Source organism: Benincasa hispida, chromosome 2, assembly GCF_009727055.1.
Source record: "Benincasa hispida cultivar B227 chromosome 2, ASM972705v1, whole genome shotgun sequence".
In the NCBI taxonomy this organism is placed as follows: Eukaryota; Viridiplantae; Streptophyta; class Magnoliopsida; order Cucurbitales; family Cucurbitaceae; genus Benincasa; species Benincasa hispida.
The window spans coordinates 52989460-53011674 of record NC_052350.1 but is presented as its reverse complement, the minus strand read 5'-3'; the positions used below and the strand labels follow the sequence as shown (position 1 = coordinate 53011674).

Below are 22215 nucleotides of genomic sequence, written 5' to 3'. Positions count from 1 at the left end.
AATGCTCTGTATCTGCCCCTAGCCTCTAGATTTTGCACTTGCATTCCCCTTTTCAGGCGTAGAAAGGAATTTGGACAAATACAATACGTTTCCAGACTATACTACCCAATTGGATAAACCCAAGTGAGTCAACCTACATTTATACCTCCAAATTGCCAATCAATATACAACATCTTAGCTCTGGTTATTTCATAACCTAAAGACCAATGCAGAGTCCTAAACGACCTCGTTCCACAAACATAAGAAGTAGAAAATTTAAGCACAACTGAAAACTCCGGAGGGTTAGGGCTGAATTTGGAGGTTAGCGAGATTAAAGAAAGCACCCCTTCGATTTTTGAGTTGTGCGTAGGATCCTTGCTCTACCACCTTTCCGTCTGCCACAAAAGCGATGGAATCGAGCTTCTTGATGGTGTTCAGCCGGTGGGCTACAACCAGGGTCGTCCTTCCTACCATAATCCGATCCAGTGCTTGTTGCACAACTTGCTCTGATTGAACATCCAGAGCACTGGTTGCCTCGTCTAGCAACAGAATTGTTGGGTCTCGAATTATGGCTCTGGCTATTGCTACTCTCTGTTTCTGTCCTCCTGAGAGTTGCACCCCTCTTTCCCCGCATTCTGTCTCGTACCCATCTTTCAAAGACCTACAGCCACCATCTCCCAATAAAATAGATTTAGATTCATAACTCCTAGTATTCTCTGCAGTTTTCTTCATAAAATGACATGCTCATCTACCCATTCATATATTTTCTTACTCTCTCTAAGAGGCTTCTAACATCTCAGCAATTTTCTGTGTATGTCGTTTGTCAAAATTTTTCACTAAGATGCTTGTTTGTAAAATTATGGCAGCAAAATGATTCAATAGTTTCAATAATATCTGTTTTCTGGTGATCCATACTAGAACAGGCATGATCTGATTATGCCACAGGGGGACTTGTGTCGAGATCTGAATTTGACACAATTCAGAATTTCTACAATAATTAAGAGAACCAAAAAGTTCAAAAGGTAGAACCTCTTTATATGTCCCGATTCAAGTTATCATTTTCCATTATATCCTATATTCAAGCTATACTTGTATTGGTGGAGATTCAATTCATGAGTTTGAGGATCAAAACCCACCCAAAAGAAAGGGGTTGGGTTGAAACCATGATAATGAAAGATGGTGATGGATGAGGAATAAAACCATATTTCTGACAGAAGAGGTAGAAAATTCTAGACAATGCAATATGGTCCATAAGCTTGGTTGAGGAATAAAAACATGTTTAAAACATGAGGCAGAAAAAAAAAAATTCTAGACAGTGCAATATGGTCCATAAAATTTTAAAATCCATTTATTTAGCTGTTATACTTGAAAAAGTTTTTACTAGATTTCAAACTTTTGAAGTTATATTCTTTTAGTTCCAACACTTACAAAATTTTGAACAGTTTGTCGACTTCTTGAATTTTTAATTTTGTGTCAATAAGTCACTATCAGTTATATAATATGAAACACTGACATAGCACGTTGTTTTCAAACACATCAATAAAACATTGTTTCCAAGTGCAAATTCAAATTGTAATCCTTGAATAATATAGCAAGAAATCATTTGTTACAAAATTAAAAGTCAAAAACACTTACTAAAATTTTTTCGAAGTACAGTGAATAAAAACTCATAAGTTGGATATTCAAATACAGAAACTAAATGAAGAAACTTGAAACCTTAGACCCAAAATCTGTGTCTACTTCCTTTTGATTTTTGTAGTATGTTTTTCACCATTCTTGCATACACATTTAAATTCCTCGCCATCTTTTTTACACAAAAACAAAATGAAACAAAGAAATGGCAGTCGAAGTATGTCCAAACCATTAGGAAAAGAAAAGAAGACTTACGAGATAAATTCATGGGCATTGGCAGCTCTGGCTGCATCGACAAGCTCATTCTCAGAAGCATCAAGCTTCCCAAAGAGGATATTTTCGCGTATGGTGCCGGAAAAAATCACGGGATCTTGGCTGACGAGGGCCACATGCTTCCTGTACCATTGAAGATCCATTTCTCTGATATCCACACCATCCACTTTCACCCATCCCTTTACCACATCATAGAACCTCAGTATTAGTCCGATCACAGTTGATTTTCCACACCCACTTTTCCCAACTAGCCCAACGCTAGTCCCTGCCTTCACTTCCAAGCTGAACTGACGCAATATCATGTTATTTGGCCTGCTTGGATACCAAAAATCCACTTTCTTCAACTCTATGTTCCCTGTTATCTTTTCCATCTTGCTCATTCTCCCATCCTACCAATTCAAACAATGTTCAAACAAAGTTTAAGCTTTGACAAGGTTGAAGATAAAAGTTCTTATATTAACATGAGTGTTCACTTACCTTAGATGGGTCGGAAATGAGTGATTTTCGGTCGAGAATCTCGAACACTGATGCAACGGCTGCTGAGCCTTTTGCTAAATCTGTTGTCATGCTGCCAGCTTCGGCAATTACTTTGCCAGTGCTTACTAAGATGAAGAAAGTCTTAAACACATCCCCTGCAGATATTTCACCTTTTTGCACGAGTGTTCCACCGAACCAGAAATCCAATGCCCATGACATGAATGTTAGGCACTGAGCAGATCCCATTCCAATCCCTGCATACCAGGATTTCTTTCTAGCTTCATTTCTTGGTGCTTCTTGGGCTTTGTCGAAGATTTGAAGGACTTTTCCAATGCTGCTGAAGGATGTTACTATTCTATGGTTATACACTGCTTCTACAGCAATTTGTGTGCTCTGATTCTGTGCCTTGATGAAGTTTGTGGAAATGCTTGAGAGGAGGACTTTTCGTGTGTAGAAGCAAAGAATCGTGAGTGGCTGGACAGCTATCATTACAATGGCGAGCTTCCATGCCACTGCTAGACCAAGGATCATTGCTATGGTCACAGCTGAAATGGTTTGAACTAATAGAGAAACTCTGTCTGCTACAAGGGATTTGACTAAGGAAGCCTCATTGCTCAATCTTGAGCACAAAGCTCCACTGGAATTTTGCTCCTTGTCAAACCAAGCAGTTTCAAATGTCAAGATCTTCTCAAGTGTCCTCAAGCGAATTCTTTTCGTCAAGTGCTCCCCCATATACGCAAAATTGTAATGTTGAACGAGGTTCAAAATAATGGAAACCAGAGATAATGAACAGAAAATCAAGGAATATGTCCTGATTCGAGCTTGCATTTCGTAATGGCTTTGAGCAAAGAAGGCTGATATCATACCTCCAACGGTAAGTGCATATATTGGTTGCACTGCCCCAAAAGCTATAGCTGACAAACTTCCAGTAAGAGCTTGCTTCCATTCTGGAGAGTTCATAGATAGAAGACGAGTAAAGGAAGGTGGCTTGGGAGAAGTTGATTGAGGGATCTCAATAGGCAGTGGTGATTTTGCAAAGAAAGCTGGACTTGATTTAGCACTGCTTCTTCCAACTGAAGAGGTATGTATGTCTATATTTTGTTCAACATCATCATAGCTTGAAAGTCGTTGCAATTTCGCTAGTTTTGCATAGTGGCCATTTTTACGGTTGATAAGATCATTGTGGGAACCAATTTCAACTATACAACCACCATTTACAACAGCTATAACGTCTGCATTTCTGATTGTAGAGAGCTTATGTGCAACCACCTGATCATTCAATCAAAGAACCAAAAACCAATTTAACTCAAAGTTGCAGAACTACCATTTTCTTTAAAGGTTAAATCACAAGTTTTGTCCCTTAACTTTAGGATTGTATATAATAAATCCCAGTACTTAAGTTTCTAACGTGTCCATAAACTTTTATAAAGTGTGTCTAACTAAGTTTTTAACAAGTGTTTTTAGTTCAAACTTACAGTCTAATAGATCCAGGTTGGTCTAATATTTATACCACTAAATGCCTAAACTTAACCCCAAAATCACCTCGTAGTCTATGAACAATAAGGTCAATAGTAAGTGCTAAAGTGTCAAAGTTCACATAGGCCTACCATTATACAAGAAAAATTTCTAGTACTACGGGAGTATCATACTCCATTTGTTCACACCATAAATTTATTTTCATAAACACTAGTGAACCCTACATTAGTATCAATGAACTCTACCTTACTTTTAAAAGCATGCTAATGTGACACATAATAAATGACGATTCCATACTACCATAATATACAAAAATTTCCTCTATTACTCGGGGAAAATTTCTAGTATCATGGGAGTATTATACTCTTTTTGTTCATACCATAAATTTATCTTTATAAACACTAGTGGGCCCACATTATTATCAATGAACTCTACATTATTTTTAAAAGCATGTTGATGTGACGCACAATAAGCAGCGGTTCCATAATCCCATAGTATAGAAAATTTTCCTCTATTACACATAAAAATTTATAGTACTATGGAGTATCATACTCCCTCTATTCACACCATAAATCTATAATCATAAACACAATTGGATCCCACATTAATATTAGTGAACTCTACCTTATTTTAAAAACATGCTAAAGTGACACACAATAAATGATGGTTCCATCTCCATGATATAGGAAAATTTCCTCTATTACACATAAAATTGAAAGTTCACGGACGTATTATTAAGAACGTTTTAAAGTAGAAGGGGACTTGTTAGACAAACTTGTAAGCTACCTTTTATTTAATGAATGTAAATAGTAATAGTAAGCATAGCAAAGGAAATGAAAGTTTAAGTAGCCCAAGTTGGCTCACCAGGGTGGTTCTTCCCAGTGAAGCCTGATCAAGTGCATTTTGGACCAGTGCTTCTGATTCAGAGTCAAGAGCACTAGTAGCTTCATCAAGCAGTAGTATTGCAGGATTCTTAACAATAGCCCTAGCTATGGCGATCCTCTGCTTTTGCCCACCAGATAGAAGTGCCCCTCTTTCTCCAACCTAGATTACACAGAATCATCCATTTCATTCACCATTTTCCACAAAACATCATGAATGGAATGAGTTATAACACAACAAACCTTCGTCTCATAGCCTTCAGGAAGCTGTGTAATGAAACTATGAGCATTGGCAGCCATAGCAGCAGCCATAACCTCCTCCATGGAAGCATCAAGCTTCCCAAACAAAATATTCTCCTTAATCGAAGTGCCAAACAAGGCATGATCCTGACTAACAAGACCCATTTTGGATCTAATCCATTTAAGCTGCAATGCCTTGATATCGACGCCATCGATCTTCAAAACTCCATCAACAGGATCGTAAAATCGCTGCAGAAGAGCGATGACGGTGGACTTGCCGCTGCCGCTAGGGCCGACGAGGGCTAGGGTTTTGCCGGGGTCGAGTTTGAGATTGAAATCCTTGAGGACGAATGAATCAGGGCGTGAAGGATATGCGAATGTGATGTGATCAAATTCAATTTGGGGTTGGAGATTATCGAGAACAAGCCCCTTTGAATCTTCTCCGTCGATCAATGGAGTTCGATCGATGATATGAAATATTCGAGATGCTGCAACTGAGGCTTCTGTCAAATGCTTCAAGTCTGGAAGTGCCACTCCTAGAGACCTGCATTACATACAACTTCTTGTTATTTAACGTTAATTCTATACTAATCAATCATTACTTACTAATTCATATGTACCTCAATTGATATATAGTAGAGGTATTAAAAAAAATTGATGGCCGAAAAATCCGGTCAATCTAATCGATTTCATATGTTAATCATCCACAAGTTTGTGATTCCAATCTATCGTTCCTATTGTTCATAAAAGAAAACTAATATTGATCAACTCAATAATAATAATAATAATAATATATAAATATATACTTCTTCCTTTGTTTCCTTTATATGCATATTTGCATGGATACACACAATATTTTCTATAAAATCTTATATCATCAAAAGGCAAAGGAAGGAGGAGTCTTTGCATATAAATCACTAGAGGTGTATATAAAGATATTGAAAAATCGATTTGATCGATCGAATCGAGTCGATCGAAGATAGGTCATGGTAGGTTCTTTCATAAAAAACCGACATCCCCTAGCAAACCAACTGACCATGATGTATACTTTTTTTTTTAAAAAAAATCTGCTTCTATTTCTTATCATACTACACCTTTCCTCTCCATATTCCCGGTTTAATCTTCATCTCCTTTCTCCTTTCCCATTTCCACCGCCATCATTACTTCTTCTTTGCTCTCCCTTCCACAATTTCCCTCAATAGTTTCTTGTTGGAAAAAGTAGATTCGACTTTCTCTGATCTGACTATGGGAAAAAGAAGAAGTAGTAGAAGAAGAAGAGAGAGAAAAAAGAAAAAGAAAACGACAAAACCCATTGACCGGTGGTCGACTGCTAGCCAAATTTTCTGGTCGGTTTTCAGTATCGATTTTCTGCCAAAACCGACACCAATCGATCAATGTATACCCCTCTAATGGAAATACTTTTTCTTTTGTCTTAAATAAATTGAAAGAGAAAATGCATTTTAATTGTTAAAATTTTATTATTCACCCCAAATGATGTACATATTTTAAAAGAAAATGATAGACGTTTAGGGCAAGGAGTTGGTTATTATAGTTGGATTATAATAGTTTGTGTTTAGGGTGTAGATTATTTTGATTCGGGTTATAATAGTATGTGTTTGAGGTATAAACTGTTTTAGTTTGATAAAGAAATAGTAGACATTGTAGCAAACAATAAAAAATGATGAATGTAAATAATAAAAACGATGATAAATAGTAAATACAGTAGTAAATAGAGATTTTGAAATAATATTACCCGTAATTAATTGAAAAATACAAAATAGTATTTACACAAAAGATAATTATTATAGTCTTAGAATTGTTTTTATCCTAATCACATACTTAATACATACATACATATATGTGTGTATATNGTGGACATTAAAAATCAAATGTAAAGAATAGATAGCAAAGTGGCTGAATTGTCATATTATGAACAATAGGACTAAATCAAATCAATTGTCAAAATTTCCCCCGTCAATATGACGTATCTATTCTAGCTTTTGCGTGGGAGAACAATAATGAACATATTTTGAATTTATTTCACAAAAAAAAAAATCATTTGAATTAACTAATTTTCAAAAACAAAATAAGTTTTTAAATTTTTTTCGTTCAAGTTTTCGTTTTGATTTTGAAAACACTCCTAAACTTTAGATAACAAAACATAAAAACTAATAGATGAAAGTTGTATTTCTTAACTTAATTTTCAAAAACCAAATAATTATCAAACGATTTTTTTTTGTTGTTATTTAATAAGAAAGTTCATATCAACCCATTTTAACATTTTTCAAAAGCTTAATTAAAAATAATTATATGACACAAAATCTTAAAAAAAACTTTTTGAAAATTATAAAAAAAACTAAATTTATTTTAAAAATTTACCTTAAAGCGCCAACATAGGAACTACTCTTGCTTACATCAAATTTCACATAAAAATTCACTAAATTCTTCTTAAAATATCCAAAAAGAAAGAAAAAAAAATAAAGCTTAGGATAGAACAAAGGATCACAAAGGGAAATTGCATTCTTATTTAAATTAAAAAAAAAAACTAAAGGAAAAGGAAAAGGAAAAGTCATTATTTGAAAATGACTAATCCTAATTTTCCTTTCCTTAAAGTTGTCACATCTATAACTTTTTCCAAATTCAAGATCGGTACATTCCATCACCAACACAATCTATGTTGTTGCAAACTTTATAAGGTCTTTGAATAAATTCTTAAAATTTCAATTTTCTATTCATTAGTTCTATGAATTTTTAATAGGATTGTTTTTAATTATAGAAAAATAAACTAAAATATTTACGAATAATAACAAAATATCACGATCTATCCATGAACACAAATATACTGTGATATTTTGCTATTATTTATAATTATTTTTAGTAGTTTTGTCATTTAAAATAATTTTCCTTTCTAATATTGTGCCTAATAGGTCATTAACCTATTTGATTTTTTTAATTCACAAATCGATTAACACATAATTTCAAAAGTTTAAGCTTCAATTATTGGACTCAAAATATGAATTTATGGGTTGCACCAAATTTTCATGCATCTTTTTCAATTATAAAGGAAAAAAATGTAAAAATAATCATTTTTGAAAAAGATAGTTTGTCATTGGATATTTGGTGGGCTGCACAAAGATGGCTGCAGCCTGAAATACACTCAAGTATTTTTTTTTTAATCAAATATGTAAGGTGCTACCTAATATGCAATTAAAATTTCAAGAACTAATTAAACATTAAAAAAAGTTTAAGAATCTGTTAAACACAAAATTAAAAGTTTTTAAAAATTCTATTAGACAATTTTAAAAATTCATGGATCAAAAACACAAATTTAAAAGTTCAACAACTAAGGTATCATTTGATTTTTTATTTTTAATTTTTGAAAATTAAGTTTATAAATACTATTTCCACCTCTAAATTTCTTACTTAGTTATCTAGTTTTTACCAATATTTTTTAAAAACCAAGCTAAGTGTATATATATATTAAAAACTTGTTTTTGTTTTAGAAATTTGGTTAAAAATTTATTCTTTTACTTAAGAAAATTGTAAAACAATGTAAGAACTTGAGTATCAAAGAGGGCCAACTTGTGTAATTTAACTAAAACCCAAAAAACTAAATGGTTACGAAACAGAACCTAAATTTGTGTAATTCGAGCTAAAATTATATCGACAATAAAAACATATAGATGATCATGAACACAACATCCGAACTTCAAAAACTTCCTAACAAAGAGACTAATACTGCAAAGTTCAAGAACTAAACTCGTAACCGGGCGAATACAAGGGAAAGATGAAATATTTTTTATGGGGAAAATAAAAAAGTAGATAGATAGATATATAAAGAGAGAGTTTATATACATACAGGCCAGCCAAAATGAAGGAGATACCAGCTGCATAGATTTTGCCACCACTTTCTCCTTTATACATCACCAATCTGCTACCATACCAAGCAATCAAACCCCATATTGCAAAAGCAAGTCCTGAGCTTCCCACAGCCAAACCTTTTGCTATTCCTTGCTTTATTCCAACCTTTGTTGTTCTCTCCAATATCCTTTTGTAATTCTCTAAAACTCTCTTCTCTGCTGTGAATGCATATATTGTTTTTATTGAGCTCAGTGCTTGTTCTACTATGCCATTTGCTTTCCCATACTCTTTATGTCTCTTGTTTGTTACATGTACTAAGTATTTCCCATATGTTACTCCTGGGATTACTAGTAATATCATGGATGGAAATGCTACCAGGGCTAATCTCCATGAAAAGTAAGCCGAAAACGCTAGTCCCGATAAGAATACCGTCGAGTTCATTATAAATAACGGGACCTGAACAATATGACGACATTCTAATAAATCATTAAAGAGTATATTTACTTCGTTTATAGACCAGCATGAGAGAAACATAGGGCAAAGTTACAAAAAAGGTGGCTAATTAACTCTAACGCACTAATGCAATTGATGAAGAGAGGTAATTTGTAATTAAAAAAACTTCGATATGTTTGTTTGGAATGACTTTCTAATTGGGTAGTGAGAGAAAAAAAACTAATTCACTTATCTTGTGATATCTTACAATTTGTTGATAAACACTTAACCGTTTTTTGTGTTAACTTTAGGTTTTTAGTGTGTATAAGCATAGAGTTACATTCCAAGGCCAATTGGGGATGAGAATAGTAAATTGTATATCTTATAAGAATCATAAGGTCTCTTTATTCTTCTGATGTGAATCATCCTCAATATACCCTTTTAAGATGGAGGTTCAAATTTCAAATTTTTTTGGACGGGACGCCTGTTTGAGCATTATTAAATAAATACATAAGATTTCATCTAAGAAGTAACTGACAATAAGATGAGTAACTCAAGTATTTAATATTGTGAAATTTCTTTATCTTTTTTACGTGAGATGCCTAACAACGTAAAAGAAAGTTCCAAAAACCATGGGAAATTAAGAAGAAATTAAGGATGGTACCTTTTCACTTAGAACTTCTTGTAAGAGAGAAGTGCCTTTGGAAATACTATTGACAACCTCAGAAGTGGTTGCGTCTTGTGAATCAAAAAACCCTACTTCTTGTCTCAAGACTGCTTCCAAATATTTGTGTCTAATCTTCAATACTTGTCTCTCACTAGTTTTACTCCAACAGTATCCTTCTGCAAATTCAAAAAAATCAATCAAGTAGACATATATATAAACCCTAAAAACCCTTTTCATAATAATTCTCTCTCAAATGGGGTTTGTTTCTTGTCAGTCCAATTTATATATATATAATTAATTAATTAATCTGGCCTTCCTCAACATTATTCCATACCTTCATACATTTGAAAATACACCAAAAATTTTTCTTACAAATGTAGCCTTTAGAGAATGTGGGATTCAAATTTTGGATCAACAATGTTCAATAATCTTTTAACTTGTTATAAAAGCGACAATCAAAGAAAAATCGAAAAACATAAACAGTAGAGAAATCGACACAAAGATTTACGTGGTTCACTAATAGTATATTAGTTACGCTACAAGCTGAGGAAGAGAGTAAAAAAATATTAGCGAGATTCCATGTTTTTTCATTCAAAAATTAGATAACAGATTCAATGCATTTCAGTGTAACGCCGAGGGAAAACAAGAGTTTTGAAAGTATAGTTACCCATGAAAGCCAGAACCATTACAGCTAACCCCAAGTAGGCAAAGTATAAGCTGCACTGTTAGAAATCAAAGAGAAGAAAGAAAGAAAAAAGAAAGTATAAGAATATTATGAAATAAGTAATGATAAAAGGTATATAAGTTTGGATTAAATTTCAATACTAACCTTCTTGACATTATCCATGAAATTTTGTTGAATTTGACCATTTCCCAAACTATTCATAAGGCTGCTAGCAAAAACCAACAAACAATTTGTAGACATTCCATCTCCAATTGCTCCAATTGTACCAAAAAACATTAGCAAAATATCAACCCAATCAGCATATCTAAATATCACACCAAATGATGATTTTTTCTCTCTTCTCATCATCTCTTCCTTTTCATTTCTTGAACCCATCTCTGCCAAACTCACTTCCTAATTAATTCAATGGTGGAAAATGAAAGAACACAATAATACATTTTATATATAAATTGATTTTTCTATACTTGTAAATATGAGCATGAGCTTTATGTGGGGTTTTCTTTTGTTTTCAAAGTTTATATCTTTTTTTTTTTTCCTTTAATTTTTTTAATGGATGATTTTTGGTGGGGTTTTGTTAATTCAACTTTTAGTACACTTTTTTTGGGATTAAACAAATTAAGATGAGTGGTGGGTCAATTGTCCAATAATAATTAATAGTGACCACTTTTTGTTCTCTTTCTTAGCTTTATACATTTGGGTTTTTTTATTTGGTTTCTTTAATTTCATAATGCTGATTAGTGATTACAAATCTGCCTTTTTATGTAAAAACAGTGTAAGCATTATTTTTCTATTTTGTTCAACAATATATAATAATTGTTCAATAATTTCAAAGAAAAAGCTTTCAAGATGACATATAGTTGAGAATTTAAATGAACTCTATGATTCTTTTAGCTCTTAGAAAATTATATGTTGATAATTTTTGCTAGTGATTGAGTATGTAACCCAACAAATTTTGTATTCAATAATGATAATTTTGAAAATTTTATAAATATTACTACTATATATAACTTCTTTTATTTTGTTATCTACTTTATAATTAATTAAAAATTCAAATATTTTATAAAGGAATTTAAACCATAGTAAAAATATATATATATGCATGTCATAAACTAAAAACTAAAAATGAATATTCGTTTAATAACCAATATATTTTTTTATTTTTAGAAATAATGTTTATTTTCTCACAATTTTTTTTTATCAAGTTTTTGCGTTCCTTTAAAACACATTTTATATTCTAACCCAAATTTAAAAATTAAACTAAGTTTTAAAAACAATGTTTTCCCCCCAAATTTTGGCATAATTTTTTAAAACATTTTAGAAAGTAAAGAGATAAAAGCAAACAACTATATATATATGGAGAAATAGGTGTTTTAAGTTTAATTTTTTTTAAGAAAATATAAAAAAAAAAAGAAAAAGAAAATTCAAAAATTTCAAAAATTTCAAAAATGGAAACTATTTACATAAAACAATAAAATTTGTAATCTTCTTTAATAGATGTTGATAGAAGTCTATTAATCTCTATTAGTGATAGAGAGCTTTATCTATAAATATTTTTCTAAAAAAAGAATTATATGTTAAAATAAAATTAAAAAAATTACATTAGGCCGTACCGAATCAATCTCTCTGCAAAATCACAGTGGGAAAAGAATTGAAGTTGAACATGAATAATTTTAGATTGAACAAAATAACTTTAGAGTAATATTAATAATGGGTAATAGAATAAAATTGTTAAAGAACATATAAAAGGAAAAGAATAAGAACAAAGTTAGAGTAATTGGATTACAAAGCAATCTATATGTCTCAATATTTTGTTACATTATTTTTGTTGAATTTTAATGTCACATTGGTTATGTCTCTTTTGTCTGGTGCTTGCTTGGTCCTTTCCTCTAGAGTCTACAATTAAGGTTAAAATTAAAAGTTTGGTATAACTTTTCCTAGAGTAATTTTTTAGAAAAAGTAAAGTATTTTTTTTAAAATTATTAGTGTTAAATAAATGTTAATTATACAATGGTATTTCAAAACACTAATAATCTTTTTTTAAAAAAAGATATTTGCATTTCTTTAATGTAATGGAAAATGGTTTTATATTTTTTTTTAATTTGTCCCAATCAAATCAACACTTTGTCCCATGATAATAATGTCGTCTTTGTGACTTATTCAAGAAAATTTATGGTTAAACTTTTCAAAATATAAAAAAAATAAATAAAAAAAAAAAACAAGATTCCTTCTATGATCAAGGAGACATGATACTTTTCTCATAAAATATTGTCTATGGACGTTTGGCGTGTAGAGCTAAGTTGAGTCGAGTTGATAATTATTGTCTGAGAAGTTAAATTATCAATTTTTTTGTATTTGAGATGTAGAATTGAATTGAGTTGGTAATTATATTGTCTGTGTTTAGGATGTTGAGTTGAGTCATAAAGTCTGTATCTGAGGTGCATAGTTGAATTTGGGTTCCTATAGAGAAAAAAAATATGTTATGTAATTGAGTGATAAAAAAATTGAATATAAAATTTTGTGTTTAGTATATGAATACTTTGTGTAGAATTTTTTTATGGTTAAGAATGGAAAAAAATGGATTTTTTTGTCTTAAAAAAGTTAAGAAATTATATGTATAGTTGAAAATTAAAATCAATAATAGCAAAAAAAAATAAAAAAAAATCCAAGACAAATCACTGTTCCCTGGGGTTGGCTTTAGGCCTTTCCTACGCAGCTTAGGTGGAAGGTGAAGAAGGCTCCATTTCGGAGAGGCTTGAGCCATCAGTGAGATACCACTCTGGAAGAGTTAGAATTCTAACCTTGTGTCAGGACCTACGGGCCAAGGGACAGTCTCAAGTAGAGAGTTTCTATGGGGCGTAGGTCTCCCAAAAGGTAACAGAGGCGTGCAAAGGTTTCCTCAAGCCAGATGGAGATTAGCCCTCAAATGCAAAGGCAGAAGGGAGCTTGACTGTAAGACCCACTTGTTGAACAAGGACAAAAGTCGGCCTTAGTGATCCGAAGGTGTCGAGTGGAAGGATCATCGCTCAACGGATAAAAGTTACTTTAGGGATAATAGGCTGATCTTCCCCAAGAGCTCACATCGATGGGAAGGTTTGGCACCTCGATGTCGGCTCTTCACCACCTGGGGCTGTAGTACGTTCCAAGGGTTGTGCTGGTCGCCCATTAAAGTGGTACATGAGCTGGGTTCAGAACATCGTGAGATAGTTCGGTCCATATCCGGTGTGGGCATTAGAGTATTAAAATGACCTTTCCCTAGTACAAGAGGACCGGGAAGGACGCACCTCTGGTGTACCAGTTATCGTGCCCATGATAAACGTTAGGTAGCCAAGTACGAAACGAATAACTACTGAAAGCATCTAAGTAGTAAGCCCACCCCAAGATGAGTGCTCTCCTATTCCGACTTCCCTAGAGCCTCTGGTAGCACAGTCGAGAGAACGATGGGTTCTCTGCCCTTACGGGGATGGAGTGACAGAAGTTTTGAGAATTCAAGAGAAGGTCACGACGAGATGAGTCGTTTATCATCACGATAGATGTTAAATGGAAGTGTAGTGATGTATGTAGCTGAGGCATCCTAACAGACCGGTAGACTTGAACCTTGTTCCTACATGACCCAATCAATTCAATTAGGCACTCGCCATCTATTTTCATTGTTCAACTCTTTGACAACATGAAAAAACCATTGTTCAACTCTTTGACAACATGAAAAAACCAAAAAAAGTTATGCCCTCCCTCTTTATCTATCCAAGGGATGGAAGGGTAGAGGCTTTTGGTGTCCTCTTCCGTAAAAAACTAGGGCCTACAATCATTAGCCAATATGCTTTTCTCTCATGCCTTTCTTTGTTCATGGTTCAATATTTTGGTGTCCTAGACGTAGAGGAACCACACCAATCCATCTCGAACTTGGTGGTTAAACTCTACTGCGGTAATGAATAATGATACTGTATGAGAGGTCCCACGGAAAAATAGCTCGGCACTAGGATGATAAAAATCTTAACACCTCTAATTCTGATTACTTTTCAATATCAATATGGAAAAAAATGAAAAATAAAAAGGTTGTCTTATTCAAAACCCTTTCTCTCCCACTTTTCTCTCTCACTTCACACCTTGGAACGCATCGGTTTTTATACTGGAACTCTTACTTTCGCTACTATTTCCACCTTCACCACAAATATAACTATAAATGTAACTGTCACTGTAATTGTGACCACCACTTAAAATGTAACTATCAATACAGATTTGAGCCTGAAGATAACTGTCAATGCAACTATTAATGTGATTATTCCAACTATATTCAGTATCATACATGTAACGACCATAGTAGAAATCATCACTTTTAGATACATTATTTTGATAAGTAAAGTTCTGAAAACTATAAAAAGAATTTTCTAGTTCACTTACAAAAGAAAGATCATTGTCAATCTCCAACATGCATTTTTTTGCATTGGACTTTTTCATTAACTGCTATAAATATAAGTTAGTCTACCATATATATATTTTTTTTTACAGAAAGAAAGGGAAATGGTTCCATGTGTTATGATTCATTCTTTTGATTCGAATCTCACAACACTACCAAAGTGTTTCAAAGAAGGGTTATCCTGACGTAGGTATGCTTCTGACCTAGATCAACCTAAGTTAAATGGAATCTCTATCGTCCTGCTTCTGCTTAAAGAAAAAAGTATGAAACTTCATATACCTTAAAGTTGTTCATAAGATAGGACGAAAGATAATTTTTTTTGAGGTTCTGATGCTCATTATGCCTAGCATTGAATAGACTGGGTATTCACCTTATCAATATCTCAAATCAATGATGGATTTTTTTTAGTGCCTAAATGGGGCACTCGATTTGGACCGAACTTTTTGTCACGCTACTGTTCTCTTGTTTTGTTCCCTAAAAGTAATAGAGTAAGACATCGATTTCTCAATAAGATCAACTTTTTTGATTACATGATGTACTTCTCTGAAAAACATTGGCGTGCGTGTAAACGAGGTGCTCTACCAACTGAGCTATAGCCCTTGTGCTTGTGATACATATCTTATCATGTAGATAATTTCTTGTCAAGATGAATATTCTATGATCTATTTTGTTGATTTGTTTCATTGGTATTGCTTATCAATAATATTCGATTTATAATCTATCGATGTGACATGATAGGGCCCATTTGTTTTTTTTTTGTGATGATAAATGACCTACTTAACTCAGTGGTTAGAGTATCGCTTTTATACGACGGGAGTCATTGGTTCAAATCCAATAGTAGGTAGAACTTATTAGATACCACAGAAGCAATGGTATCTAATAAGTTTTTCTACTCAACTTTGTTCTAGTGATTTTCTATCATTTCCATCCCACTCTATATTTATCTATATTTATTTCATTTTTGAATTGTAATTCTTTTTTCCATGAAAATTTCATTTCACTTGATTATTTAGACGCATTAACTAGGTACGGCATTGATAGCCTCTACTCGTGTCCTAGCTCGTCTGAGAGCTAAATTTGCCTCGATTGTTTGTCTCTTGCCCTGAGCTTCCCTCAAGTTAGCTTCCGCTATTTCAAGAGTTTGCTGAGCTTCTTGTGGATCAATATCACTAGCCTTCTCCGCATCTTCACATATTCTTAGAAAATTGAGACCCAAAAAATCCAATGAAAAATCCTACAGATCTAACATACTTGGAAAATTAAAACCCAGAAATTCATTAAAAAGAAACTCTACAAATCCAAAATCATGAGAAAATCGAACATGCAAGAAACAATAAAACATGGGGAGAAGTAGATCCAAAACTCATAACAGAACTCCTTGAAAATGTAGATCTAAACAAAAAAAAAATTAAAGAGGAAGAAGAAAAATAGTCGAATCTACAACAAATAACCACACACGTGGTAGATCTTAAAAAAGCCATGAAAACATCTCTAGAAAAATATACAGGGAGCAAAGATTGATTCAAAGAAAAGACCCATATGACCAGGCAAGAAGAAACAATATGAGAAAAAGAATGAGACAAAAAGGACGAACCAGACGGATGAAGAAGAGAGAAGATGAGAGAGATAAGAACAAAAGTAACGTGAAGATCTGGGTGAGTAAGAGAGAGAGAAAAGAGGAGAGCTAGAGAAAATGCACCGATTTAATTAGAAGGTGTTAGGAAGTAAAACAGTGGGTTATTAGACCTATCATATTTATTTTATCAATGGCCCAAACATTGGGTGGGGTTTTCTTGCCTACCCTACTCAACTCTCTCAAAATTATTAAATGACCCCTAATGTGTTATTTTTATCCATCTCTCCAAAATCTTTATATATGTTTTATTGTGAGATAGACTAGTGTAGACATTGTATTTGGTCCGACTCAATTTTTTTTAAATACGTTTTATTTTATTTTTTTTAATGGGGTTTTTAAAAAATTTAAAAGGATAAATAATTTTTGTATATAAAGACATAAAAGAAAAGTAAAAAAAAAAAATTAAATAAAAATATTCTCTTTTTTTTCCATTCTTCCTTGTTCCCCATTCCTCTCCTATTCTTCCCCATTTCTCTCCTTCTCCCCTACTTTTCTCCTCCATTTTATCAACTCTCTCTAAGCTAATTTAAGCCTTATTATGGCTAATAGAAAGGAAACACAATACATTTTAGAAGGGGGAAAATACATTGAAAAGAGATTTAGGTGAAGATAAAGGGATTAAAGAATTATTATACACATTGAAAATAGAGAAATGAGAGGACTATAGAGATTTAAGAAAGAAATTGGAGATGAGATGAGAAGAGAGTTTAGGTGGAGGCATTTTAGAGAAAAGAGTAGAAGAAAATCATAGTAAAAGTCCAACATTTCGGTGATATCCCCATCGGTGCACATGATTTCTGACGAACTGTTGGGAATGTCCTAAAACTCGCTGTTTGTAAACATTAAATATATTTTATTCACAATAAAGATATTATTGAGATTTCTTTCTATAAAGATGTTATTGAATTGCATTCATTCCTAGATCCAATAAACTAACCCATGACTATAACATGAATACTTAGACTTTATGTAGAGACATAAAAGAGGATCAAGTTGTAGTGTTTAGCCATAATATCTATAAGTATATGAATAAGGTCGGGTATCTTATCTTGGAGACACTATGGATGCGGCATGCTTTGTATATTGATTAAAACGATATGATCCCAAAGTTGTTCACGTGAAGACATGTGAGTAAGGGCATCTATGCAAAAGATGTTTGCATAAGATCGGACCACAAAATAGTCACATTTCTTTATAACGATCATTTATTGTTAAAACTGATTATTTCAATTTGATGACCTAAGGTAACTCGATCTTAATCCTGAGATAATTATGAACTTCTGTTTCTTCGAGATTATCCTTTAATTTGCATAGTTGAGAGTGATTCAACATCGTTGCTCAATAAAACTCCCATTTTTGGGGTAAGACCAGATAGATAGCTGGGGACATAGTCCTACAAGATGGAATTCACTTTCTACTCGTCTCAGGGTCAGCAGATAGATTGTTCCTTTAATTACTGACTTCTGTTTTTGAACAAAGGGGTCCCACCCTCTCGTGCTGAGAGGGATTCGGTTTATTGGTAAGACCATAGACCAATTGTTCATTAGAGGATCAGTGGAGACTTGAGGAGCAAGATGTATTATAGGGGTCTGGTAATTTTGACCTAGCTGTAAATATGAACGACTTATTAAGGATTGACTTACTAATTATGGTTAAATCAAGTGGACATAAATATATCTATAGTGAGGAGAGTGCAACTACTGAGTTATAGTGGTATGTCTCGGTAGTTAACGGATAGTGATTAATTTGGGTTAAAGAGTTTAGCCAATTAATCTCAAATCGTTGGAGCTCATGATCTGTAGGTCTATTAGGTCCCTCTACTAACTTGTAAAAGGATTAAACATTCGATTTACGTGTTGAGAAAATTTGAAATGTTCAAACTCGGTTTAGGGTTTGGATTATTATATTTGATATAATTGATGTTTAATTATCGAATTAAACGTTTTGGTTTTAGAGAGTTGACAATATTTAAATATGATTTAAATATTTAATGAAGTGTTATATTAATTTAGTATTTGATATTAAATTAATTAATTAAATTGGTTCAATTAATTGTCAAAATTAATTTATTAAATTTTGAATATATAAAACTGCAAATTATGAAATTGGTTAATTAAATTTTGAATTTATGAAATTCAAAAATATAAAATTTGTTCAATTAAAATTGAATTTTAGAAATTAAAGTTTTAAATAAATTTTATTTATTAAAATTATCCAAATTCATTTTGAAAATTGAATCTAATGGAAAAGTGGGACAATCCCACATTTTCCATTATGAAACCACCTCATGCCACTAAATTGAATAGAAAATGAAGTGGTTCTATCTCATTTAATCTGATCTGAATGGTTATGAACTACAAATTGAAGTTTAGAGATCTTAATGGTTTAAGCAACCAGAAATTTTGAAGGAAAAATACTGTATTTTTCCTCTTCAATCAAACTCCCAAAATCATGTCAAATTTCTCTCAATTTCGTTCTACCACTCAATCTAAGGCCTGGGATTAGTAGAGAAGATTCTTATGGTGGTCTACTACAGAGATAGAAGAAGAATTTCGTGGTAGTTTCAAGCAATTGGAAGAATTCATCAAATGTATGATTCTGAAACCCTAATATGTTGAAAACTATGAACATGCATGCTAATTGCCTAAAATTGATGTAGTTAGAGTGCTTAGATCCTTAATTGTTTCCGTTTATTGCATGCTAATTTTATCATGAACGACGTATCAGCTTGATTCTAACGAATTCAAAGCTGCAACCCACTTGCAAAGAGAATAATGAAAGAAGAAGAGGGGAGGGAATGAAATAAGAAAAGGTGGAAGAAGAACAAAGAAGAAAAATCATGGAGGAAGAAAGAGGAAAGAAGAAAAAGTAAAGTGTGATGGGTCCCATTTTTAATTTCTTTTATCATTTTAGTTTCTTTCTTTTATTTATTTATTCTCCAAACCCTTCCTTCTTTTAATGGGTTTTAAAATCCTATTTGATATCAATTTGAAATTTTTCATAAAGTTTTGTTTCAAATTTTCTAAAGGTTTTTAAATTGGTTTTATTAAAAAAAAAAAACCAATCGACTTTAATCACAATTTGAGTTTCAATTTAGTTTCAATTAGTTTTACAAATAAATTCTAATTTAGAATTACCAAATAAAACTTATTTGGATTTAACTTGAAGTTTTCTAATTAGCTTCAATAATTTTTTCAAATTTCAATTTAATCTTCAATTTGGACTTCTAAAACAGAACTCCAACATCAATTTGATGTCCAACCCTTTAATTTAACTAAAACAGAACTCCAATTTCAGTCAAGTCTTTTAATTTCAATTCTTGGTATATTGAATATGGTGTAATATTTATGGATGCACCAAGATCTAGCATGTCCCTATTAATTTTCTTTTTGTCAATCACATAAGGAAGAGAAAACATACTTGGATCCTTTTGTTTTTCAGGAAAATTTTTCTGAAGGATCGTAGACACATATTGGCTTACCACCATTCTCTCCTTTTCTTTCGCTCGCCTCTTTCTCGTGTAAAGCTCCTTAAGGAACTTGGCGTATTCTGAGATTTTCTTAACGACATCAAGGAAAGAAATATTGATCTCCACCCTTCTGAACATCTCCAAAAGCTCCTTATCCTTGTCTACCACAGACTCCTTTGGCCTTGCAAGCCTTTGAGGAAAAGGTGTTTTAGGCACATAAGCATCTAAAGGAGAAAAAATGTGAGATGATACTCATTTTTTATTTCCTAGTGGTGTGACTGTAGAATTTGAAGAAGTGGTTCTTGGTTCTTCCAACTCTGGCTCTTTTATTGACACAGAAGGTGGCTCCAACTCCTTGCCACTCCTCAACGTTATTGCACTTACATTTTTCCTAGGATTTGATTCTGGCTAAGATGGGAGTTTTCCAGACTATCTCTCTAATTTACTCATCGAAGTGGCTAATTGAGAGACTTGGGTCCCCAAAGCATCAATGGCATGTTGGGGTTGATGCTCTAAATCTCGTGGGGTCCTATAGTTTGTAAACATTGTTGAACAAACTCTTTATGTATTTAATAAAATATTTGATATTTTATTCATTGTCTATAAAATATGTGATATTTTAGATGCATTAACCACAAACCAATAAACTAACATCCAAGGTTATTTTGTAACTTAAACATGTAAGTGGAGACATACGGGTGGACTATGTTTAAGTGATAACCTAAATGGTCTGTAGTAGATGGATAAGGCTGGGTATCTTATCCTTGTGACACAACGAGTATGACCCGCTTTGTAGATGTTACAATTGATCATTCATGTATTGGAGATGCGAGCGGGGATATTCTATACAAAAGAGTTTGTATAAGACTGGACCACGAAATGTTTAGTCTCATTATATAACGTCGTTAATAATAGAAACTTACATTTCACCGGATGACCATAGGTAATATGACCTGAATCCTGAGTGAGTTGTTAACTCCTGCCTATGAAGATGGTCCTTTGATTTGTATGGGTGAGAGTGGCCAAATCGCCAACTCAACAAACCTACCATTTTGGGGATTCGTCTGATTGGGGAGTTGGGAACACAACCACACAAGATGGAATTCACTCCTTCTTCGAAGTCGGGTTAAGTAGATAAGTTGCTTCTTTAAGAGTTGATTCTAGGTCTTGAACAATGTGGCACCAAACCCTCTCCTAGCCCTATTTAATCATAGTTAGACTATGATCTATTGTTCATTAGAGGGATCAGTGGTACATAAGGAGTTAGATGTAACTACGGGAGCAAAATGGTAATTTTTCCCAACTGTACTTACGAGTAATTTGTCAAGGGTCATCGTACTATTGATTGGTTATATCTAATGGACACAGAAATATATTTGTAGTGTGAGGAGTGCAACTGTCGGTCTTTAGTAGAGTGCCCAACAGTTAACGGATGGTGAGTAATATAATTAAAGAGTTTAATTAATTATTCATGTACCGTTGGAGCTTTAAACTACAGATCCATGAGGTCCCTTGGTAGCTCAAAAGAATTTAGTTGAGAATCAGTTTTTGGATTAAATTGAATTGTTCAAATTAATAGAGGGATTTAATTATATATGATATAATTAAATTGATTCAATTATATGTGATATAATTGTCTTAATGTATTTGATACATTATAGCTTAATGGGGGAAAGTAAATATTTGAGTGAGATTCAAATATATTTTTTATGAATGGGATTCATAGTTGTTAAATTTAATATAAATATGATTTATATTAAATGTCATATAATAGAGAAAAGAAACTATAGTTTATATTGTATGTGATACAATATTAAAACTATAGGTTATATGTTATATTTGATATAACATATAATATAATATATTTATAATATGATAAGTTAGTTATCATATTTATATTTATATTATTTTTATTATTTTGATAATAAGGAAGGGAGTTACAACTCTCTTCCCGAATCTTTTCTCTCCACCGACATTAGTGGGGTGGTTATTTAATTTGGCAATAGAAGAATAAAACAAAAAGTTGTTTTTCTTCTTTTTTTACGTGATTGCTCTTGAACGATTGAGTGAGAAAGACAAAAGGGTTCCGTACT

General features: G+C 32.6%; 1 protein-coding gene across 2 annotated transcripts; it reads right to left on the bottom strand.

The window, feature by feature from the left end:
* Positions 1 to 103: 103 nt before the first annotated feature.
* On the bottom strand, positions 104 to 12273 carry LOC120070829 (putative ABC transporter B family member 8). 2 transcript variants are annotated; one of them, XM_039022716.1, is made up of 10 exons: positions 12214 to 12273; positions 10748 to 10980; positions 10586 to 10640; positions 9916 to 10094; positions 8818 to 9275; positions 4962 to 5502; positions 4702 to 4881; positions 2362 to 3630; positions 1867 to 2273; positions 104 to 640 (listed from the first exon to the last, which is right to left on the bottom strand). In XM_039022716.1, exons 2-10 carry the CDS (start codon positions 10976 to 10978, stop codon positions 283 to 285), a joined length of 3678 nt encoding a protein of 1225 aa, XP_038878644.1. In that variant the 5' UTR covers positions 10979 to 10980; positions 12214 to 12273; the 3' UTR covers positions 104 to 282. The 2 variants fall into 2 exon arrangements, with proteins under 2 accessions (XP_038878644.1, XP_038878643.1); XM_039022715.1 differs by lacking the exon at positions 12214 to 12273 and having other exon boundaries at positions 10748 to 11469.
* Positions 12274 to 22215: the final 9942 nt, after the last annotated feature.

What these genes read in the sequence shown, in the direction of transcription:
- LOC120070829 (XM_039022716.1), bottom strand. Translation starts at nt 10,978, where the DNA reads ATGGGTTCAAGAAATGAAAAGGAAGAGATGATGAGAAGAGAGAAAAAA. An exon ending in CACTGGGAAGAACCACCCTG is followed by an intron (nt 3,631 to 4,701) that starts GTGAGCCAACTT and finishes TTGAATGATCAG; the next exon opens with GTGGTTGCACATAAGCTCTC. An exon ending in AATGCCCATGAATTTATCTC is followed by an intron (nt 641 to 1,866) that starts GTAAGTCTTCTT and finishes TGGTGGCTGTAG; the next exon opens with GTCTTTGAAAGATGGGTACG.